A 24934-nucleotide genomic window follows, 5' to 3' on the forward strand; every position below is an offset into this window, starting at 1 on the left:
GATACAAGACTTGTCTGAAGACCCAAGGACACCCACCAATTGATTGACAAGGGCCTCAGTTTCTGTGCCATGTAACTCTGACAACGTCAGTGAACTCAGTGGCCTCAGAGAAGCAGGTTTTTGAGGAGAAATGTCACATAGCATTATTATGGGACAAGGACACACAGAAAGATGGCAGCAAAGGGGGGTCATTTTAGTTGACACTTGGGAGGTAGCTGGGCTTCTGTTTCCTGCCTAAACACAGTCTGGGCTTCCCTGATGGGGACACAGGCCTTTCTTGGCCGAGTCTTACTGTTGTGCTATTCACGGTTCAGTCACGTGGTCTACCTCAGGAGCCTGCGAGTGTAAGAAACTTTACCACTGTGCAGACCTGGGTTATTGCATCATACCTTAAAAACAATCACAATAGGATGGCAAAAGCCCTCTGGAGCTTCTCCAAGTCACTATAGAACTGTCATTTCCTGGAGTTGAAATTCAGGAAGGACTGTGAGTTTCACCTACCTAGAGGAATGCTAAGCTCACTGAACACATCCTCCGGCTCCCAGGATGGCAAAGAGAGGGGCTCTTTCAGCTCCGCTCCGGTGAATTCTGGTGATCTCACACCCAGAGGTTTCATTTCCATGTACCTGGAGTTTTCTGCAAAACATGAGCCCATGGAGTGGGGGATGGGGACAAACCACACACACACACACACACACACACACACACACACACACACACACACGCGCGCGCGCACACACACATGCACACACACACGCACACACACACACACACAGAGGGGGGAGGGGAAGAAGGAGAGGGAGGGAAGAGAGAGGGGGAGAGAGAGGGGGAGGGGGACTAATAAAACACAGCAGGCCTCAAAGAGTCCCTGTAATTCTGCTCCCTGCACTGTGTGATTGGGAATTGTCCCTTGGACTGCTTTAATCACGTGAGGCTGGGGCCGCTAATTAGAACCAAAGTGCTGTAATTAAGAGCCTTTTCCACTGCCAAAAAAAAAGTGCCACACACAATAAAACTTGGCACATCCTTGCACTTGTCACACGGGGACGGACTGGTGATGCCTTCACTTGGATGACCCCCCTCCTCCACTGCCCCCAGTCAGTAGCATTCCATCTCTGCAGGCTGAAGAATCCTTAAAACGCAGAAATTGCTGGCATCCACCAAGACTGGCCAAAAAGGCAACGCCACTCTTACCCCCATGCTTGTAAAGTAGCGCTATTAAATACGAACTCCACGTATTGGGTGAGTTAATAGACCCCTGCGACCAGCACGTGTGGAGACCCGTGCCACAAAATAAAAGGGGCTCAGTCGGTGAGAGGTGAAAATGTCCATGCTTTTTGTGTGTGCCTGCTCTAGACGGGCTGGGCCTCTCTGTTCCTCTAGCAACAAGCAGGCTGATCAAGGCTGTTTCCATGGAGACTCAGATCCCAGCAGGTGAAATACCAGCTCAGGTCAGCTTGACATGGAGGAAAGCCCAAGCTTCTGGCCACCCACAGGCTTGCACTACCCACAAGGCTCTGGGCTGACATGCGTCCTTTTCGGTCTTTCCCTGCACTTTCTGCTTCCTGGGTTTCACTCCAGCCTCGGTAGTGCTGGAAGCTTTCTACAAAAGGGATCTATAGTTATTTTCACTGCAAGAGTCTTGAGGACTACTTGCCCTCCCTCCACACACACAACCCCCCTTCCCCCAGCTCTGGATGGATCTGTTTCCATCTGGCAGAGAAGCAAGGGCTTAGCCCATTTTAGACTCCTCAGCTCATGATGTCACAGCGCTGAGCATAGACACAACATCACCTCCGGAGGAGGCGGGCTTGTTCCTGGGATGAGTCCTGTTTCACTATCTGACCCCGGAGAAAAACAGGCCTGAGGTAATTAGAAGGGAAGCCAAGTCCTTCAGCAAAGCTCCACTTTTTCCCTGTGTCATCTTCTCTTACCTGCCCACCCCCCACACCACCAATAAATTAATAAATAATAAATAATCGGGGCCTCCAATGCTCACGAAAGGACAGCAAGCCGTCAAGAACAACCCAAACTTTTTTTTTTAAATACCAAAAAACTCAACCTGATCTTAGATGCCTGTGCCTATGCGGGGCCCCCATATTAGTGCAGAGAAATCGTGTCTGCCTGAGGTTGCTTCTCAGAACTCAGGGGGCTGCTGTTGGATTTCTTTTACACCATCTGCCTGAGAGCTCTCACAGTCTAACCCAGCCTTCAAGGGCTTGCTTCTGTACATGACGCTCTCCCTCAGCTTTAAAGTTAGTGGGAAGCTCCCATACGTCTGTTCCGGTCTGCACATGCCTACACATCCTGAGGGAAGCAGTGGTCCAGTCCGGTCCGCCCAGCCACCCGTGGAGGAAAGGGAGGTAATTACCCTCGGTGAGTGCACCTTGGCAGGCCTGGCCTTGGAGGTCGCTTTCAGTAGTGGGGCTGGCTTTGTCTTCCAGGGGGCTGACTTCGTGAGCCCCATCTTCAGGGGACCCCCTGGCCTTGGTGTCATCGAGAAAAGGGCTGGACTGCCGGGCCCTCTCATCTGCTGGCTGGAGGGAAGACATTTGCTGGGCTGCAGGGGCCAGACACACATCTGAACCCTCTGCTCCTCTGGCCTCCTTCTCATAGCAATCTGAGACCTCCAGCGAGAGGCCTGTCGCGCATTCAGCTGGCTTCCGCTCAGCGTCCAGATTTAGGCCAGGCATCTCCACGTCCGTGTCATTGGGACAGCTTGTGGAAGTAGACGGCAGTTGTCTGGGCAGCGTGTGGATGATTTCTGCATCCCCGTTCCCGATGGTCTCCCCCTGATGGGTGAAATCTTTGGCCAAGTCCAAACCTAAGGTGGCTGTCGCACAGGGACGTATTTCGGGGAGAGTTTTGTCTTTCTGGACAATGGGCGTAATTTCTTCCAGCTCCGGGATGTCCGGTTCCATGATAAAATCCTCTTCCCCCACTTCGTCCACGGTGACCAGCTCCTCCATGTTTGTGGGGTACCAGCTGTCCCCCTCGGCCTCACTTCCGCTCTCCCAGTCTTGCTCCTGTATGAGGATGTAGAACGGGAGTCAGAGGGTGGCTGATGATATTCACCCAGAAGCTGCACACACCGGCTAGGGGAGCCCTTGGCCAGAGAGACCTGATGGTGTTCTTCTCCTTGGAAGCATTTGCTGGGTACTTAGGTCATGTGAGCCCCTCAACTCTCACTTTATTCATTGACTCTAAGGACATCGTTCAAGTCTGCGCAGGCTTCAGAATCAGCCCTTGATGCTTGACCTGCTGTGTCTAAAGTGACACAGATTCCCTATCCCTGACACACACACAGTAGGTATTTGGTAAATAATTTTGAACGGATAAACTATAAATGCCAAACACTTATCAGAACTGTTTCTGAGTGTGTATGACATCACTAAAGATGACTGAAGAAAAAAAAAAAACATTCACAAACGTCCTCCAGACTCCCTGCCTCTCAGCAGAAATGCAATGCTCACACTCACATTCTCCCTCCTGTACTTTTCCCTTGGAGTTCCCAGCAGCTTACGACTTGGTACACAGATTCAGGAGGGTAGTTTCCCCTGACCGGAAAGGCATGAAGCTGGCCGCCATCCAAGGACATTTCTTTTGCCTGTAGAAGCCCAGCCCAGGAGGACGGTAATTGGATTTCGAGTTTTAACTAAGTAAAAATGATTTTTTACAAAACACAGACTGTCTTGTTAACCTCAGGGTCTGGGCCTGCTTGAGTCTCAGGGTCTCAGTCAGGACCCCAGCTTGAGTGCGAATGTCGCCGCCCACTAAGGGACCTGCCTATTTTGGGAGCCTGGCTCTGAAGCCTGAGTCTTTTTTGGGCATAGGTTTTTTTTAAAGCAGCACAGCCAAGTTGCTGGAGAGGAAGGCGGGGCCCAGACGTGTGGCTGCAGACCTCCCCAGTGAAGGCATCTGAAGACCTCCACAAAGCCATTCCCCGGGAAAGCACGGAGGCATTGGTGGACGCTCCTGTGGAGACTTGTACACATTCCACACGGCCACTGTCAGGCATAACTGGCCCCCGTGTCTGAGTCCCCGGTGCAAATATATGACACCACCAACAGGACAGGGACACATTTACCTTCTTCGTCCTTGTGTTTTCTGGGTCAGAGGAGTCTACCCCTTCCTGCTGTCCGCCAGCTGGTAGAGGGCCTTCCTCCATGCCATCCTGTTCCTCAGTTCCAGCCTTACAAGGGAAGAACAGAGCAAACAAGACCAAGAGTGAGCAGAGGCAAGAGAAAGAGGGAATGCAGAGAGAGAGGCAGGTCTACATGCTTCTCCCCTGGTCCCTCCCAGTGCTGGGGAAACTGAGGCTCAGAAAGGAGTCGCTTACTCACACAGACAGACAGACAGATGACATTTTGAAAGCTGGTCCATTGGCTTTCACGGACAGAAATTCATGGCATCCTGAGGTTTGGCAGTGAGGATGACTATAAGAAGCTAAAAGTGACCTGACCCTGGCCGCTATGGTGACATCTCCCCCCCCATACACACACACACAAGGAAGGGAGTTGTCACCCAGCTGGTGTTGTGAACCAAGTAACACTCCCTTGCCTTCCTCCTTCCTGCCCTTTCCCCCCCACATAAGGTCCTCAGGCCAGGGACCCACATCTAGAAAACAGAGCAACAGAAAGCAGGTGTTTGGTTTGGGAATTAGAATTGCCAGATAGCAACAGGGAGCAGTGATCTGCAGTCCACACAGTACTGACTTCTACAATATTGGGGTTACGTGTATGTGTGTGTGGGGGAGAGATGTCACCATAGCGGTCACACACACATGAATACAGGTACCCATGGAGGTGAAAGACATCGGATCTTATGGAGCCAGAGTCACAGGCACTTGTGAGCTGGCTGTCGCGAGTTCTGGGAACCAAACAAGGGTCCTCTGCAAGAGCAGTGAGCACTCTTAACCCCTGACCCCTCTCGCCAGCCCTCAAAGCTACACTTTAAATGATTACGTAAATACCCACATAAACTCCTAAACTTGGCCTCTTGGCTGCCCTTTGACTAAAATCATTACCAATGTGATCCTTTGTAGAAAAGGCTTCGGGGCTGGAGAGGTGGCTCAGCAGTTAAGAGCACTGGCTACTGTTCCAGAGGACAGTTCTCAGCATCCACCTGGGGCTCACAAGTGTCTGTAACTCTAGTTCCTGGAGATACGACACCCCCTTCTGGTCTTTACAGACACCAAGCGTTACAAGTGGTGTGCAAATATATGTGCAGGCAAAACACCCCTACATATGAAATAAATGAATAAAAATTTCTAAAAGAAAAGGGTTGCTAATTCTCACTGTAGGAGTTTCTAGAGTATACTGTCCCATTGTTTAACCCTTGGTCACCAAGTCAAGGCTACTGTCTGGGCTTCTTTGGGATAGGGGACACTGTATGTTATCAACATCCTTGGCAAGAGGTTGACTCAAGGTCAAGGTTCTGATGTTAATTACTTGCAAGCAGACACACCCCCGTAAGCTGATAAGAGCCAACTGGAGCAGTAACTGGGGGCTGACTGGTGTGACTGGTTAGTACTGGACAGCTGGAGCAGGAGAATCCACTCTGAGCTTTCCCCCGTTCTTGTGTGTGCAGAGCAAAGCAGCTGCAGCTGTCCTTCCTTGCCACCAGAGACGGCTCCCACCCAACGACGGCCACTCACATTGCCGATGTCTTAACCTTGAATACGTTATCCCCGGCCCTTCCTTATGGAAATAAACTACCGTTCACGAGTGGCTCCTGCAGACATGCCCCTGGCCAATAGGGCGAAGCATCCCGTCCATTTCAAGCTTGGGGGAGCAAAGGGCAGCCTTGACGATGCAGCCAGAAGCCCCTTCGCCAGGAAAACCTCTGAAGAGGAGGAGGGAGCTGAGGCCTCCCGGGTTTCTCTTTGCCCTATGAACGGCTCTAGGTGGGGAGGGCACACACTGGGAAACGGACAAACAGAATCCATACCCAGCTCGCCCAGCTCTCAGACCAAGGCAGTGGGTCTCAACGGCGGTGAGCAGGTGTCACCACCACAGAGCCAGGAACCCTGCTCAGCTACGAGCTCTTTTCTGAGCTCCACCCTCCACACAAATCTGTTTTCTACAAAGCCATCCAAAAGGATCCCCTTAAAGTGGAAAAAGAACCACCCCGTCCCCTGCGCTTTCTCACCAGAAGATTTATTTACGTCCCCTTTCCCTGAGGTCTGAGAATCTTTCCTCTGCACCCAAGGCCCTGCGTGATGCGGTTGCTGTGGACACACTAGCGTGCAGTATTCCTGTGGACAAACCCACCTCGCCTCCTGACACACTAGCGCGCAGTATTCTGTTCCAACCACACTGGCCTCTAGCCACACGGGAGCCTTTGCAAATGTTGCTCCCTCTGTCCGATCTTCCTTCTCACTCCCCAAACATGCAGCCTTCCTCCAAATCTCCACGGGGGAGCCTTGGAGCCAAGACAGTTTCTGACGTCATCTCACCGCTCTACTGCTTAGCGCCACCCGGATGCTCTTCTCTTCATGGGAAGAGTCACTTGGCCTTCCCACCGTGTCCCAGGACGCTAGGGTCTCTGAACCAACCGAGCAGGAGTGGTGTTTCTATTTATTCTTCTAGACTGCTTGTTCCCCCCGTCCCTCCGGGGGGGGGGTGTCTTCTACAAGTCTGCATGCGTGCATTGGAAGACAGCTCAGGTGTTGCTCCTCCTCTCCCACCTCGTTTTGGACCAGGTGTCTTTGTTGTTTGCCGCAGTACCACACTAGCTGGCCCACAGGCTTCCAGAGACTGTCTTGTCTGCACCTCCCAGCCCATCATAGGAACACTGTGACTACAGACTACGTCCCTTTACCTGCGTTCCAGAGACATGCTTGCAATGAAAAAAAAAATGTGCCCACTGAGCCATCTTCCTCACCCTGGACTTTTGTTTTTTTTTCGAGACAGGGTTTCTCTGTATTGTTTTGGAGGCTGTCCTGGAACTCGCTCGGTAGACCAGGCTTGGTCTCGAACTCACAGAGATCCACCTGCCTCTGCCTCCTGAGTGCTGGGATTAAAGGCGTGCGCCACCACTGCCCAGCTTCACCCTGGACTTTTTAAAGCATGGGAGACTCCATGCAGATCTGTAGAGCTGGTTCTTGCTCTAGGTACCTGACAGCAGCTGGGACGGCAGGGGCGCACACTTGGCCATCTGGAGCTGAACAGGGGCTGGCTTCCTCCATCAGTCACCACCCCTTGCTTATCCATCCTGCCACCTTGCTGGCTTGGCTTCCCTGGACACGTCTGTGGTCCTTGACTCATCCCTTCTAGAAGGATCCATCCTCAGTGACTTGATTTCTTTCTGCGGTTCTAAGGTGGGGTCAGGACCTGACCCACACCCATGACCACTGAGAAACACACAGGGCTTCTCTGCCTGTAGAGACTGCGGAGCGTCGGCTGTGAGCATGAGCTCACTAAAACACGACTGCAACTAATGATAATACCGACTTAGCAAAAGCAGGGAGGCAGACTAGGAGTGTGGGCTGGCTCTCAGGAGTCAGGCCTTTGCCACCGAGTCATTGCCCCTTCCGCAGATGGGGCTCTACTCCAAGGACGGGGACAAGGCTGTGAACACAAAAGATTCTTGCATCATGGAGATGACATTTGGGGGTTTTAGGGTGAGGGTAGACACTATGTTAAGAAAGGTGCTACATGGCATGTGCACAGATCAGTCTGAGCACAGAAAGGTCGGAGGAGACAGAACGGGGGTGGGGTGTTGAGATGTTGTTCAGCAGCCGTAAGCAAAGATAAAGATGCTAAGAACAAGGAAAGTGGACTTCTAGAGAAGGAAGACTCCATGCCAAGGGGATCATGTGCTCCTCAATTCCTTGGCTACTTCTTAGCAATTACAGCTACCCTGTGGTGTCTGAGGGGGGGGGTCCTGATTTTCTCACATGCCAGGGTCTGCAGGTACCTAAGGCCCTTATATGAAATGCTGTGTATTTGCCTATAGCCAACACACACCCTCTCATAACCCTTAAATCACCTCTAGATCACTTTTTATCCCTAATGCTGTGCACACGCCATATGAGCAGCTGCTTTACTGTCTTCTTTAGATGTAACAAATTTTAAAACGTTTATAGACATCATTCAAGACAAAAGTTAACCCTCAAATATTTTCAATCTGTGGTCGGTTGGACCCACAAGTATGGAACCCAGGGGAACAGTTTGAAAAAGCGTGCCCTCTTCTTAAAAACACCAGCTCGCTTGCCAGGGTTTTAGAACCCAGCATGAGTCTTTACCAAGGCGAGTCCACCCCAGCCATTTCTCTGAAGTCACCTCCCGTGCAGATCCTGTGTGGCCAGTTGAGAAAACAGGGCAGACTCTGACTACTGGTGAGACCCCCTGCCCTTCCGCTATTTAATTACTTACTTGCTTGCTTGCTTAATCACTTATTTACTTGACGGGGAGTTGAGGCCTCTTTTAACTAGGCGACACTCCACCACCGAGCTTCATCCTAGTCATTCACCTTTTTTATTGAGTCAGGGTCTCACAAAGTTGCCCAGGCTGGCCTTGAACCTGAGATTCTCCTGCCTCTGTCTGCCTCTCTGGATTACAGAGCTGTGTCACCAGGCCCAGGCCTGGTGTCCTTTTTAACAGGATGCTAGGCATTTGTCTACTGTAGCCTTCTACGGTGGTCAGTGCTTTTCCTGATTTTTACATCTGTGCTGAAAACCCATCATTGGTCCTTGAAACGCTTCTCCCGCACCAAGATGCAAATGAGTTTTATCCAGTGAGGATGCAGCCGATGTTTCCTGCGGAGGACACCAGTTACATCCCTCTGTTGACTGCTCCCATAAGTTCCCTGTTCATTAGCCCCTCCTGTGAACTGACTTTATGTTGTATGCTATTAAGACGTAATGCCGGAGTGAATAAAAATCTTTGGCACGTGTTCACTGTGTGTTCTACCAGAATCATGATTTTATGTTTAGAAAAAAAAAAACCCAGAATCTCTAAATATGTCCTAAAAATGCATCCTTTTGAATATCTCTGGGTTCTTGGACTGTCACCAAGTCCTGGGTCAGAGTGACTAGAAGATACACACAGAGGATTTTTAAGGATTAAGTTTCTTGTGAAAACCCCTAAAACTTTACTATCTCAGCCCTATTTAATAGCAGGCCTCCGCTAAAAGAAGATGCAAGTCAAGTAAAAATTTCAACCTGGTACCCAGAGTTCCCCACCACCACCCGAGTAAGAACCAAAGTGGTGTAGCAGATGCTTGCAGGTGAGTGTCCACTGGTTGCAACGTGCCTGGATTAAAATGAAATTAAAGCCTTTTATCTGGAGAAGCTCACCATGCTTGAGCCTGCAGTATAATTTTAGGAGGCGGGGGCCACAGCTCCTTATCTGTCGCTGGAGCTCCGTGTCAGTGATACTTTTGGCATGCGCACAGAGCGGACCAAGATCTAATCTCCCTTGGGTAACTGTGGGTGCCAGCACCCAGGAACACCCCACCCTGGGCACACAGCTCTACAAAGGGCCTTTCCATCAAGACTCTCCTTAACTTCTAGCGAAGGCGACAAGGTCCCGTGGGAGCTGGCGCCAGATCCCCAGCTCCGGCTCTGGCTGTCCGTGGCGCGGTGCCCTGCGCTTCACTTTCCTCCCCCGAGGTACTGACGATGCTAACTTCGTAGGGCTGAGCGTTGGAGTTGATACAGTGTGCCTTGCACAGCACCCTGCCCGGGGCAGGCAGTCAAGTAACACTCATTCATGCCGTACGTGTTTACCGTGTTTACCACCAGCGTGCAAGGCGGGCGATTGAGCTCTAGGCCAGCCCCGCCTTCCCTAGGGTTGTGTTTGCGCATTTACCTCGTTCTCTGCCATTCTGCTTTCTTTTTTATCACCAGCTCCTTCTTGGTCTCTGTCGGGTCTCTTGGTTTTACTTTTCTCACCCTGCTTGGACTTGGCGCCCTCGGGGGCCTTAGTGATCTTGGGCTCCAGCTCGTCGTCCCTGCCCTGGTCCTCTGGGTAAGGGTGTCTCGTTTCCCGAGGCCTGGCCTCCTCTTTCCTCCTGGGCCTTCCTGGTACTTCCTGCTTTGGGTATTTGTCCAGCTTGGCTTTGGGTTCCTTCCGATAGTAGGCATCTTCCCGCCCTTTGTAGCTGGACAAAGGATGCAGTGGGCCGGGGGACCCTGACCTCAGGTGCTTTTCCCGGTGGCCCCTTCCTCCTTCAAGTCGCTCGTCCAACTCAGCTTTGTCCAGCTGCCTGGGGTAGTGTTTCCGGTCATGTGCCCAAATGTCTGTCCTATCCCTCTTGTCTTCCCCATTCTCCCTCCAGGGGACAGGCTCTCGGTCGTCTTCCCTCCTTGCATAGGGAGAGTGCTCCCAGGAGTCCCGGCCATTGCCCCAGTCAGCCCGAGAAGGGCCTGGCGGACTGTGGGAAGAGCTGCAGGAAGTGAAGCTTGGAGTGTGGGATCTGGGGGAAAGCGACCGGCTCACTGGACTTCGAGAACGGGGCCGCTCCGATCCGTATCTGGGAGGAGGAGAAAAAACAGCGTTCAGAAGCTGCCCAGCCCATAGCCCGCATCACCCAGATGTAGGCGCGCATCCTCTCAGAGATATCCTTGGAACCACCCACCCACCTGTTCATTCATAGTCACAACCCAGCGCTGGCAGAGTGGCCAGGAGCAAGCCTGTCCTCCCTCCTGACGTGGGTTTCCCCCTAAGCCACTCTGCTCCTAGCTGGGAAGAAAGATTATACTGGTTTGGCTCAGTCCTACCTTACTTCCTCTTAGAAGCTCCTCTGTTCAGGGTACAGGCCCCAGGAAAGTCTGCTCCTGGGGATACACAGGGGAGGACTACAGGGCTAAGTGGTGAGGTCGCCCTGCCTACCCCTGGAGACACTGCCTAACCCGGATTCAGTGTTGTTTGCTTGTAAGACTTGAGGCACTCCTCTACCTGGGCCCCATCAGAATATAAGTGACTCCCCTTCTTCCCCTCCTTTAGACCTCATCGCAGGCACTTAAGATTCTGGGAACGGAGGAGCAAGGCTCGCGGTGGGGGAGTGGCAGGGGTGAGGAGGCGGGCTCAGAGACCCACGAAACAAAGAATCGGGAAGACCTTTTCAAATGTGAGACACTGAGACCCTCAGCAAGCGGATCTGCCCAAGGCTCGGAGCCAAACCTCAAAGTCTCCCCACTCTAGGTAGCCACAGACCTACAGGTACCATGATCTATCCTTAGACACGCCGTTACAACCCCAAGTGGCCGCCATCTTAAATTTAAAAAAAATCAGACACATTAAAAGCCCAATTCTGAACACTCACATGTTCCCTGAGGCTGTTAAGCAGGTCACCTGAATCACACACCTGATACCATTGAAGGACGGAACATTTCCATCGGGTTTGCAAATCCTGCCAGGACCTCTACTAGGACTAGGTGAGTCTCTCCCTTAGCCAACATGAGAAAAGTCTGGACCTCTGTCCCTCTACAGTTAGGCTAGAGAACCCCCTGTGGCCACTCGGGAGACTGCAGGTCTGGCCTTGTTTTCCTAGCTTAAGGGCCATAAACGAAAGAGGAATTACAAGCATTCAGTGTCCAGCACCAATGTGCAAGGAACCAGGTGGTTTTCTGTTTTTTTTTTTTTTTTTGTCCCCATATACATCCTGACTTCTACATCTACATTCAGTTTGTAAGAATCAGGAACTGGCTACCTCTAAAGAGAATCTGCCACCACCATAACATGTCGGTGACGTGTAAACTTGCCCCCACAGAACCAGAAATCAATCTCAGCCGCTGCCTTCCTTTCCACACAGGAGGAACGTCCAGGGAAGCCCAGCATCCCTTGTGCCCCATCTGGCCTGAGCCGCACTTCTGGATTACGGCGGCACCTTTTGTGTGAACAGGGAGGAGAAGGGGCTAGAAGGCCAGACGGATGGATCAGAGACGAGGGTAGGCCAAGTTACAACTCAAATCCCCATGCTGGCTAATTTTATGCTCACTTGACACAGACTAGAGGAGACTATCCTAATTGAGAAAATGCCTCCACAAGATCAAATTGTAGGCAAGCCAGAAAGGCATTTCCTTGATTTGTGATTGACGGGGGAGGGTCTAGCCCATCGAGCATGGTGCCACTCCTGGGCTGGTGGTCCTGGGTTCTGTAAGAAAGCAGGCTATGCAAGCCATGAGGAGCCAGCCAGTGAGCAGCTCCCTCCATGGCCTCCGCATCAGCTCCTGCCTCTGGGCTCCTGCCTGGTTTGAGCTCCTGTTGTAAATAATCTTTTTGTACACTGTGAAGATGGATCACTTGGATTGGTTTCATAAAAAGATGAATGGCCAATTGCTAGACAGGATTTGGGGTGGCAGAGAGGATGCTGGGAAGAAGGCGGAGTCACCAGCCATACACAGAGGAAGCCAGGCATGCCAGAGGGGAGATTAAAGCCATGAGCTGCATAGTAGCATGTAAGTGAATAAGAATGGGTTAGTTTAAGCTGTAAGAGCTAGTTAGAAACAAGCCTAAGCTATCGCCTGAGCTTTCACAATAAATAATAAGTCTCCATGTTATAATTTGGGAGCTGGCTGGGGGAACGGAGAAAGACTCGTTACAAGTTCCTGCCCCGATCACTTTGTCTGACGAACTGTTACGGGGAACTGTGGGTGAAATAAACCCTTCCCTCCCCAAATGACGTTTGGTGATGGTGTGTCATCACAGCAGTATTAAGTCTAACCGAGACATCCCCTAAGACAAGAAGCTGGAAGATATTTTAACCTCCAGGTCTCTGCCCTAAGACCCAGAGCCTCACCTGTCGGCTTCTCGGAACATGTCCCTCTCCCTCTGGGAATGGATGTCCTGGATGATGGCAGCCACATTTTTCCCAGGTTTCTAGGCAAAGGCAGAGAGATCATTAGAGAGTGCTGCTGGTGTCAGTGGGAAGCAGCTATGGCCTGCCTTGCTCGTTGCCCGGCCCACCAGAGGGGAAATGATACCTGCTGTGGGAAAGATAAAAGGAGTGATCCAAAAGATGAGGAGTGGGAGCCTGGGGAGGACCAGAGAGCAAGGCGTGTGAATTATATCTTACTACAGCAGATACTACAACGAAAAGGACTGGAAAGGGCGGGGCACACCTTTAATCACAGCACTCTGCAGGCAGAGGCAGGCCAATCTCTGAGTTTAAGGCCAACCTGGTCTACAGAGCAAGTACTGGGGCAGCCAGGGCTACACAGAGAAACCCTGCCTTGAAAAACAAAACAAAACAAATCTCGATTAACCACATCAAGTGTTGATAATGAGTTTATTAAGAAGGCTAACCAACTGCTCTTTCATTCTGCGCCTTTTTCTATGTGACGTATGAAGGCTTGCAGAGCCATTCAGACACAAGTGAACGTCACAGTAGCTCATTCAGAGAAACCCAGGTCTAGCAGACAGAGACGGCAATTCTGCACTCTCCGCAAGGCACGGCTACTGATCTGCTACCGCTCCAGTCAAGGGTAGGTCTGGGAGAAACCCTAATGAAGGTGAGATCGGAGGAGGGCCCCGTCTCTGCTTTCAGAGTAGGAGCCTAGGGACAAAGGGAAAGATGTAAAAGGTGCAAGCCAGGTAGGGGCCACCTGTCAGATGCGGACGCAAAGGCAAGAAGGACAGAGAGAAGACAGCGACTCTGCTCCTGGGACATGAAACAGGCAAGGGCACAGACCCAGGGATTCAGCATTAGCTGGGCCAGCTATCGCAAAGGGCACCTCACACCTCAGGCAAGTGGTGCTTGTATTCCACAGAAAGAATAAATACTATAAGCATACACGATGCCACGTGCAAGTGACCATGTCGCCCCGAATGCACATTGTCGACTATCTCCACATCTGCTTGAATGGCACCGAAACCTTGCAGACCCCAAGGCTGTCAGGAAGAGGTCAAGGCTGGGCCAGGGCTGGGAAAAACGCTCCTGACCAGAACGGAGCCTTCCACCATACTCATCCTAGACAGGGATGTCCCAACTCCCTTGAGCTAGTCTGTCTGCCTTCCCTTGGAAGCTGGCCACTGCTTTCATGCAGCCAACACATGACAGACAATGGAGCTTGAGAACACTTTTTAGTGGGAGCCACATGAAGTCTATGTGACCAGTTATACACCGCCTAAGAGGCCAACTCCAGATCTCAAACCTGTCTGTGGCTTGTTCTGGGACAACTGAATCAGGCAATAGCTAAAGAATATGTCCCCAAACCGAGCAACTTTTCAGAACACAGTGAAACTCCCAGAGTGGGTTGGACAGGAGCTTTATTTTGTAAAAAAGTTTTAGAGGTGAATGTTTTCTACTCTCCTGGAGGAATGTAACGCCATCCCTGTTCTTCCTTTCAGACCCCCGGGAAGCGGGAATGAGAAGAGAGGGTAGCAGATAGGGAGACAGCTCTTACAGAGCCCCCATCCCAGCACAGCCAATGTGGTCACCACAAGAAACACTCAGGCTCTCCTCTCCTTGCGGTGTGAGTGTCACAATGCTGTCACCCTTCCAGAAAAGTAGAAGTGAAAGAGAGAGAATGTCAGCCTACGGTGACCTCTGGGGACCTTGTTATTATAGGACAATTTGAATACACAGAAATGTAGGCTGAATGTAAAACGACTCGGGTCCTACCCTGTGAGATCTGTACTCCAACCTTCTTTCCCACCCTGGGAATTCTGCTGAAGCAAACCTCAGGGGTCACACGCCTTCCTCTGTTCTACGGTGGCATGGATGCCGATTAATAGCCACAGTTAGACCAGCACAGTGCTCACTGTCAACACATCTTGCTGCTTCTAAGACGGGGCAAGAGTATAAGCCCGTGGTGGTCCCAGGAAAGGGCTTGCTTGCTGACAGAGAGGGACCAGAAGTTGGGATCTCAACCTGTGAAAGCATCCCTGGTTCCGCCATCCACTGGCAGAGCCTGGGGTCATGGCTTATTGAATGCGGGGGATTCACTGTCCACACCTAGAAAGGCAGGAAAAGCACACCTGTTTGGCCTCCACTAAAGCCTCAGGGCAGGACAAACTGCGTCCTATGAAAACTGCTGGGATGGGGGTGGGGTTTTAGGCCCTCTGACAGCTCTGTAGATGCTGGTTCCAGCTCCAAAGTCTAGGGAAGATGCTGGAATCTTCTACCTGAGTCTGAAATTCACCAGAACCAGGCTCTATTAACAGCCCCAATTGTCTCTGCTATGACTGGGTTTCCCAGTCTGTAGGCCTCCTTTCATTCAGCATCTTCCTGGGAACCCAGGAATGCTAATGCTAATTCTCCTGTCCTACTTGACCCTGCCAATCAGCCCACAGCCTTCCCCTGGCCACAGAGACTGGTTAGGGGATGGGCACATGTGCTAAACACGTGGGAGCTATTAGGGTGAGCCCGCTTCTTTCTCATTGAAGGGGATGGGACATGGCCTCTGAAGCTAGAGCTGCAGAGGGTTGCCATGCCATCTAGAGGAGAGAGAGCCTGGGGCTGCTGGGGGGGGGAGGGGATATCCCATGAAGCACTGGGAAAGCAAAGCCATGACAACAGAAAGCAGAACAGAGAACAACGTCTTGATGATCTCATCTGGGTGCAAGCATTCAGGTGTACCTGCAGACAGCTAGTCCTGCACTTTCATTTACATGAGCCAAGAAGTTCCTTTTTTCACCTACATCAATAGGCTTAACTGCCACAAGTTTCTGTTACATGCAGAGAGAGAGAGAGAAAGAGAGTACTACGTGTGTGTGTGTGTGTGCGCGCGCGCGTGCTTGCGTGTGTGTGTGTGTGTGTGTGTGTGTGTGTGTGTGTGTGTGTGAGCTGCTTTGTGCCAAGTCCATTACTACACGGTTGGAATACGCTGAAGGTCACAATGACCCAGAGGGACAGTATGACAACACGAGTTGCTGAGAACCCTTACCAAAGGTCAGAAAGCAGTGTGTTTTAGGCCTTTGCCACTCTAAGTGTGCTCATAGGACCAGGAGGGACAGCACAGAAATGCAGGATCATAGTCTTGCCCCAGACCTGCAGAATCCAAATAATTCTGGCCAGCACCCAGGTGCCTTCATGCACCCTGAACTTTGGGAAGCTCTGTGAGAACGCTGTCTGTCCGGCTTTCTGCCTGGGGGTCTGTGAGCACAAAACTACCCGAGTTTCTGCTTTCTTATTTCGTTTGGTGTTTTCATGTAGATGGTGGAAAACCTAACAATGCAATATAAAAACATATCATACCTGATGCAAACCCAAAGCAGTCTCAGGGTTTTTTGTTTTGTTATGTTGGTTGGTTGGTTTTATTTGTTTTGATGGCAGTGTTATTGACACAGGGTCTCACTGGGTAGCCCTGGCTGACTTGGAACTCACAAGACAAGGGAAGCCTGGTCTTATATTTACAGAGTTTTACCTGCCTCCTCCTCCCTAGCACCGGTGTTAAAGGCAAACACCACCAGACCCAGCCAATCGCCATGGATCGTCCAGTTACTACGATCTTGGGCAAGCTGGGGAACTTCCATTAAGCTCAGTATCTTCATCTGTAAAAGTGAGATTGTAATACCTGTCTGGCAGGACTGACGTCAAGATTAAAGTAGATAATGTATGAAGGTACTTAATACATTACCTGCCCCAGAGTTGCAAGGCCTAATTACAGGTACACATTATACTCTCATAATTACTGCGATTATCCGCCCTGCACACCTCACAGCATACTGATGGTGAGACTGGAAAGAAAATTGCTTGAAACCAAGGAACTCAAGTACAGCCCTGAACAGATCTGAGGACTGAGGTTCACAGAGGCTAAGCAAGGGGGCTCGAGGCAGGGGGCGGGGCCTGGGACGGTGCCACCATTCTCTACCAGGCGTAGTGCGCGTATTTGTTGGGTCCTTGTTTCCACGTCTCTCCTCCCATTAGACTAAGTCTCTCACACACTCGCTTCCTCCATGCCCAGGGCACCAGCTCAGGTGCCACCCACAGTGGGAACTCAGGGGACATTTGCCGAATGCAAGGCTCATCCCACGTGACGCCCTCATCCCACGTGACGCCTTCATCGGTAACTCCGCACCACCCCAGACTGTCTCCCTCGTAGAGTGTTGTTATGCCTTGGAACTTCAAGAAACTACTGTTGTTCACCCTACTTCGTATCTTATGGCCTTTCGTTTGGAGGTTCAGGCTCCACTGGGAACTCAGTGTAGAAATTTAATTCCAGCCCCCAGGGGGAAACAGGGACAGGGCGGAGCTTTTCACCTGTCCCGAGCTTTGATAAAGCAAGCAGAGCAGAGAGGGGCTGGGGCAGCTGGTTGACTATTATTATTATATTATATTATATTGCATATTTTGACTTGTTAAGATGTTTTTCCTTGCTAGAAGCAACCTTAGGCTTTGTCAACTGATGTCAACCCTCAAGATTAAGGGCAGATTAAGGACTATGAGTTTTGGACAAATTGGACCCTCGGTAAAGATGGAAATGAACTAGGAAAAGAAATCATTTAGGTAGAGCAGTGGAAAGCATAGAATAAGAGGGTAGGTTAAATGCCAGTGTGGCAACAATTACAATGAACCCAAACAGACTGAGGGTTCCAGTTAAGAGAACAGCAAACCAACCAGAAGACAAAATGTAAACGAAAATTACAGGCAGATGACTTAGAAAGAAACTTCCCACCAAGAAAAACCAGAGCCAGTAAACATATGGGGAAAAGTTCTCAACCTTTTAAGTCATCAGGAAAATAAAAAATAAAAATTGTGATAAGCCAGAACACGGAACCCACCCCACACCCAAATTTAAAAGTCAGACAAATTAGGATTAGCAAGAACGTGGACCACTACAAAGTCTCATAATCTCTGAGGAGAATGTCAGACTGTGACAAAGCACTTTGGTAAGACCTCGTTGTCACCTAGCAGAGCTGAGTTGAGCCTGCCTGGCCACCTAGCATGTTCAACTATATCCATGTGCGTTTGTACCATTGGTAACATGTTTGACAAGTAGATTGGCATTGGTGTTAACATCCCCAAACTAGAAACAACTTAATGTCCATCAGTCGTAAGACAGATACGCATGACAGAGCCACGAAACAATGTTTTACAATGAAAAGACAGGGAAGGGAAAATGCTAAACAGAAAAAAAAAAAAACAAGACAATGCGATTCCACATATACACATATATAAATGTATATTATATGCAGGTATTATATATAATATATATATTAAGAATGGGAAAAGCTAAACTCTACTACTTAGGGTGATATGAATAGGAACAACACAGAAATGATTGTCTTCGGAGCAAGGAGAGTAGGGAAGGAGGTCTGAGCATGAGGAGGGCTCCAAGGACTTCTGGGTAGTGTCCATATGTCATTTCTTGACTGTCGTGGAGCTTTTTATGAGGTGCGTGGCTCCGACTCAAGATTAATAGTAAGTCACAACTAGTGAATTCTATGCAGACTGTACTACTCAAGGAAAAAAGGACAAGAAAGGAAGAGGGCGGAACGAAAGGGACTGACTGAACACATCTGTGCTCTGAGAGTGGTCCGGTCAGTCCAGGGTTTCTTACAAGGACTTCAGATACCTGTGGAGGGTGCAAGAGAGAACACGGAGACGGGGCAGGGGATGCTGGAGGAAGAAAATGTTATCAGAGGTCTGTATGCACCAAGAAGTTGTACTTAAGGGTGGAATTACCAAAACACAGCCCCGGTCCTCCCCCCTTCAAGACTTCTGCTGCGTTCATCCTTCCCTCCAGAAGCCCCAGCTGCCAACTGGTCTTGAACATGCCTTGCCTCTGCTCACCTCAAAGAAGAGTTTCCTTTTTTATATGTTTTTACTGCTTGACTGAGAATTTTACTCGTATATATTGATTACGTTCTCTCCCTCCCCGACTCTTCCCAGACCCTCCCTCTCCCCTCAGTGAGGCATTTTCTTGCCATGCTGTGATTTCCATTTCTAAGTGATGCCCTCAAGATGGGTGACTCATCTTTCTGTTGCTTCCTCGGGTCTTCCTCCCGACAGTGGGAAGATAAATACCTGGCAAGCAAGAGGGCCCAGCTGATGCTCGCCGAATGACCGACTACATGAGAGAACGCTGTACCTTCAGCTGCAACTCCTTGTATCTCTTGGACATCCGGATGAGTAACTTCTCACCATTGATCACAGCCGACTTTTCTTGGTAGTACTGGACCATAGCCTGGGCAGCTTCCGTGTAAGCCATCTCTAAAAAAGCCTAGGGTGGACAGTAAGACAGACAGTGAACTTGACTTTAAGGACCTTAAGCAAATCAGTACCAGGTATGATTCCATGTTGATAAAGTGTAAAGAAACACATACCACAATCAATGCAAACAAGCTGGTGTTGAAAGTCCTTCTAGAGTGGCGTTGGGGAGCTGACTGGAAAACCTGATGTTCCAGAAATGTCCTTCATCTTAACCTTACTGCTAATTACATGGGTTACATATGTAAAAAAATTAATGGAGCTGGACGATGAAGACAAGTACACTATATGCACTTGGGAGTATCTGTTTTATAGCTCAATAAAAAGGGAAAAAATCAGCACAAGAAAGAACTCTCTTTGATCCCATGCATTCAAAGAGAACTTTTTATTAACTTCACCAAAAGAGCTCATTACAGGATGGCTCCTATCCTGGTTTCCATGGTTACCAAACACTATTCTTAATTATGTGTGTGCATCCTGAGTTACAGCATCCTATGGAAGGCCTTGTTGGGTAGCTGGGGGGGGCATTAACTCACAATTCCCACGTGGGCTCTTGTGCACATGGCCTTGGGCTGCCATCAGGAGACAGAAGCAAAAGCCCAAGGGGGCTACTTGAGCCCCGAACTGTCTCATTCGAAAGGAACAGATTTGAAAACTCAGGTTTATAAGCCCCTAGATGGACTGCCAGTCTCCTGTCGCTTGGAAAAAGGAGGCCCCAGACCCTACTGACATGGCGTCTTCCCGCTTTCCTTAACTGTTCTGATAAACATGTTCCGTGTCTACAGTTTCTAACGAACTGTGTCGATGGACATGTCCATTTATCCGTTTATATTTGTTTAAAAGTGGGGTGGACTGACGCTGGTCTCTCCACGTGGAGGCTTACAATAATGCAAAGATACTCTAATCCATCAATTTATATTTAGGGGACAAGAGCTTCCCTGTGTCAGTGAGCAACTCATGCGGAAGTGACCTTCCTCAATTGACAAAGGCCTGCTCTGCCTGTGACCAGGGAGTTCTTGTTATAAGCTCCTAATCCCCCCCATCCTTCCCCTTTTCATTGCCTTATCTTCCTCTCTCTCTACTAGTTAATTTCAGACACATGGCTTTTTTTTTAACCACTGTACTATGAAGTATGAGTGACAAAGAAGGCAGAATCCTTGGGGTTTATTTCAAATGATTCCACCCCCTTTTTCCTAAGGTCCTGCTTGATCTAAACGATGAGCACGACTAGCTGTCAATCCTCAAATGGGGAAAACAATAATTAATCTAGGCAGCCTTGTTGCCTTAATGGTAAAGTTACCCAACTCTGTACGTTTACCCAACACAGAACTCCCGAGACGAACACGCAACGAATATCCCATCTCTAGGCTGAGGAACAGAGAACCTCTGCTGCGGCTTCAAATTCTAGAGTTCACCCCTACACCGAACCTTTAGCTTTCTGTTCTTTAGCTTTCTAAAGCAAAAACAGCCGCTGAAATGAAAGCAAAGGGGGCTTGGAGGGGCGGCTCCGTTAGGAAGAGTGCTTGAGGCATACGCATGAGTCCTGAGTTTGGATCCCAGCGCCCCATGTAAAAGTTAAGTGCACCCTCAGCGCTGCGCCTGCATGGCCGAGACCAAGAGGCTTGTGGGAGCTCACTGGCTGCTTGTCTAACTCCAGGTTCTGTATATGGCCGAGAGCCATAGGACGGGACACCCACCCCCTTTCCCTGGTGCTCTGCTGGAGCCTTCTGAGTTCAGTTCCCTTGTGCCCTCTGTCAGTCCCCCTGTGCTCTCCTGCTGGGCAACCTCACATATGGACACCAAGGACAACTCAGAGTATCTCTTTCCCAGCAGTTCTCATCTGGGTCCACACCCGGGCAACCGGAGCTGATCAGCTTAGAGACTGGGACTGCGGTGTCAGCTCGGGAGATCCACAGCACAGCCACCGCCCATCCATCCGGAGTCCGTCAGTTCCTATTTGGAGGCCGATTGGCTTTTCTATGCTAAGGAGCGCCCACGCCAAAGCGACACCCTCCCTTCCAGCGGGTGTTGTAGGGCCAGAGGAGGCCGAACGACAGTCCCAGCATAAACCGCTGCGCTCAGTCAAAGCAGCCAAAGGTGTTGGTAAGTGTCTGAGGTCTCCGTTTGCCACCATGCGGGCTCAAGGTAGATCCCGCTGGGTGAACGTGGGTGCGCCTACCTACCTGATTGGTTGACTTCATGAGGATGTAATTAGTGACCTTGCCAAAGGGCAGCCCCAGGTTAATGACGTCATTCTCCGTGCAGCTGCCCTCGGGGAGATTGCAGATGTGCACGACCCGGCCAGCGCCTTTCCTCTGTGCCAACTGCTGGGGACAAAGAGCAGGGCTGAGTCTTCAGAGGACATGTCCCTCTACCTCTGTCCAGACCTTCCCAATGGCCGTTCATAAAAACCAACGTGGGGAAGAAACACATCCACAGACACACACACACACACACACACACACACACACACACATACACACACACACACACACACAATGCCAACTTTATGTCTTCTGGCTACGAAAAGGATTCCTATTTCCAATGAGTAGTGATGCACAAGGCTGGAGAACATCTAAGGAAGCGTCCATGTACTATTAGTGGGAGTTGCATCCTGACACCCTTTGAAGATATGTCTTCTCAATATTAAATAAAAATTTAAATATATATATACATAGGCCATTAATCCCAAGAGCCCACTTTTGGAAAAGAGTGCCTGATTAAAATTAATTAAAATTAATTTAAAGGAGCATGTGTACAAGATACTTCCTGAATATTTATGGGGTGGCAGAATGTTTTGGGAACAGCCTGCAAGTCCAACAGTTGGAGAATGCTTAGGTAAATGACGGTTCGAGTGTACAATGGAAAAATTCATAGGCATTAAAAGGGAAATCAATGTGCTGATATGGAATATATTTAAGACAAATTGTCAGATGGAAAACAGGTTGCAGATTAGCATGTATACTATAATGTCTTTGAAAGGAAGAATCACAAAGAAAAAGGAGAAAACAAGAACTGTAAAATTTGTGATAATTATTGGAGGTGAGTGACAGGAACCTAAGAGTTAATTACGCTCACTCCTATAAGTTTGAACCTTTGAATTTTGTGGTTTGTTTGAAGTGAAAATTTTTACATGTTATCAGCAAACACTGAGAAAGACGGGGAGCGAGTATCAACCTGTCAAGGCCTGTCACTCTCAGAGGAGCAGAGCAGGACAGGGAGCAAGGACAGACACGCTCAACCTGCTTGAGATGGACCTTGTATTGTTCAACTTACAATTGAAAAAAGTTCTACTAGATGAAAGGGGGGACAGGAAGGCTTTAAGACACCGAGTAAGAATTCACCAATACTCACAGCACCAACATGTGGTTTATGGCAACCACTCTTCAAAACACTTTTCAACCTTGGGCTCCTTTCTCCAAACAGCAGCCTGCTCAGCAACCAGATACACTCAGCAAATAAAAAGGGGGCTGTTCTGGTCAAACTTTGGGGTTCTAAACCCTGCTTCCATCCCCACCAGATAGATGCGAACCAGGTCTAAGGAGCACAGCTCTGAAGCCGGGACCTGTGTTGGTTCGAGCTCCTGGAGGATGCGCGTATAGATTTGCTTCCATCAAAGTTTAGTCAGCCCCAACGTTCAGGAGTGCAGGAGTCAGGAACCAGATACCAACCCAGCATGGGAGGAGACGGGCATAGTCTTCAAAACCCAGAAAGCAGCTACATTAGCAGTCATCACTTTCTAAGTAGGGTGAATTTCAGTATCTAATTATGGTCTGATTCTGCTGAGGTAACAGAAAGGGGGTATTTCAGGCCGCATCCCTAACAAGGACTGGTACTTAGGGAAATACTACCATGAAAAGCCCTCATTTGTCTCATCTTGGCTGAGAACAATTAGACACAATTATCATTTCCTTTTATGGTTCCGCCTTGAATTAGAGACTCTTCAGGTGTCCCTTCCAGACTCCATCCTCCAATGGTGTCCAGATGTCACGCACTTTCCCAAAGGGGAGCACTGATTCAGCATGTGGCTCCCAGGAGCACCCACTTCTTCCCCTAGGGAGGAATCCACCACCACCACCAACCCCACCACCACGCCTGCTTGCAGGGAGAGTCTGCACCTAGGTAACAAAGAAGGAGTCCTCTAATGAGGATGAATTGGCTGCTCTTAAGAGCCAGGGCAGGGATCTTTGCCTCCCACTGAGGTGGTCTGAGACAGACCCAGCAGGACTCCCAAGCAAAGCAAAGTGGCTGGTTCTCTGACTCTATACCAGGAAGGTTAAGCCTGGGCACTCTGCCTGGCTGGCTCGTAGTAGGCACGTTTCTGCCCCTACGTGACCTTGCTGCTGCGGTTAGCCTGAGTGACCTGTGCTTGGACAACACAGCGGCCAGACAAGCAGGGAGATTCTGGGCAATCTCTCTCCCTGCAAGTCCAGTTGCCTAGTGACCAGGCACGGGAACCAGCATCCGTGTGCCGTGTACTCTGAAGGGACAGTTTAAGAGGCCTTCATCTGAGCCCAGCAGAATACACAGGACACTCATCCCAGAGAACAAACCACAGACTACCAGTCGCCAAAGACCTACAGACTTCCACTCACAGGCCCTGAGATAAGCTCATCGCATAGCTCTTGCTCACATTTAGAAGATTCGGTCCTTGACCCCTCCCCACACTCCAGTCAGAAATGGAAATGGACTTTTCTTGATTCTTTAGATGCTATGAAAGATTAGTGTTCTTCTAGTTAGTTATCTCGATTTGGAGCTTCCCAACCAGCGAACCACACAGGTTTTAGATGTACCAAGATACCGATTTTCTAAGCCTGGAGGCCATAGACCTCCAATGGCAAACCCCTCACTCCATCATTTTTGAAGTGAGCCATGAGATGAAAATCTTGAGAAGTGTTATGTTCATGGTTTGTTCTGGGTTGTCTGGTTTCAGATGTGATAAACCCTATACTGTCAGAGAGACAAGATGTTCTTTTTATGAATTAAATTATTTTGCTGATATTTTATTTAGAAAACTTCAGGCTACATTCTTTATTATGACTTTTGTAGATACTAACTGCAAGCCAAGTTTGATTTATAAAAAAGCAAATAGGTACTATTGCTCTATTCTTGAAACAACTTATATAAACATGTCTATTATTTGCCCTGCTCCCTATGAGAGATCTTAGCGAGGAGAGAGAGGGATGGTCAAAGGGAGGAGGGAGGCAGAGGGATGTCCCCGGGGGCGGGGTACATCTGGAGTGAAGCTTGATCTCTGAGGACTCCAACAACTGCAAAAGCTTTTGATCAAGCAGCAGGATGTTATGTGGTAATCCCCAGGTTGGGTCCACTAATTAGCTCTAAATGATCTTTGGAGTTAATGATACAGTAGCCTTTACCTTATCTGTAGGGAATTCCTTCCAAGACACAAAACATTCCAAATCCTGCATATACTAGTTTTTCCTGCATACATACATACATACATACCTATTATCAAGTTCAATTTATAAACTGGGCATAATAAAATATTAATAATAACTACATAAAACTAGAACAATTACAACAATATATCATAATAAAAGTTACTTAAAACTTACAAATAAACATAGATTGTTTCTGGAATCTTCCATTTAATATTCTCAGACCTCAGCTGAACTTGGGCGGCAGAAACTGTGCAAAGTTAAACCAAGGATAAGGGGGACCACTGTGTCACGCTGATGGGTGCTAAACAACACCTTTGACGTTCTAGCAGCTGAGGTGACATCACGCTGCAGTCTATTATTCCATGTCCCATTAGACATGGCTTAAGAATGCCGGCAGCTAGCTCGGCGATCTAACTTAGCATGTAAAATAA

General features: G+C 49.4%; 1 protein-coding gene and 1 long non-coding RNA gene across 2 annotated transcripts in view; one reads left to right on the forward strand and one right to left on the reverse strand.

Moving 5' to 3' along the window:
• Rbm20 (RNA binding motif protein 20) overlaps positions 1 to 24934 on the reverse strand; it is a 195817-nt gene that overhangs the window by 13663 nt on the left and 157220 nt on the right. The window contains exons 6-12 of the mRNA XM_040742878.1: positions 21285 to 21425; positions 18983 to 19114; positions 12748 to 12827; positions 9816 to 10479; positions 4088 to 4192; positions 2372 to 3026; positions 502 to 636 (exon numbers count right to left, since the gene is read on the reverse strand). Coding sequence (XP_040598812.1) covers positions 502 to 636; positions 2372 to 3026; positions 4088 to 4192; positions 9816 to 10479; positions 12748 to 12827; positions 18983 to 19114; positions 21285 to 21425 — 1912 coding nt within the window. The remainder of the gene's footprint in view (positions 1 to 501; positions 637 to 2371; positions 3027 to 4087; positions 4193 to 9815; positions 10480 to 12747; positions 12828 to 18982; positions 19115 to 21284; positions 21426 to 24934) is intronic.
• LOC121139332 lies at positions 11763 to 14734 on the forward strand. The gene is made up of 3 exons (XR_005876265.1): positions 11763 to 11896; positions 13299 to 13432; positions 14298 to 14734. It is a non-coding gene; the product is annotated as an uncharacterized LOC121139332 (long non-coding RNA).

Source organism: Mesocricetus auratus, unplaced genomic scaffold (assembly GCF_017639785.1).
Source record: "Mesocricetus auratus isolate SY011 unplaced genomic scaffold, BCM_Maur_2.0 Super-Scaffold_4256, whole genome shotgun sequence".
In the NCBI taxonomy this organism is placed as follows: Eukaryota; Metazoa; Chordata; class Mammalia; order Rodentia; family Cricetidae; genus Mesocricetus; species Mesocricetus auratus.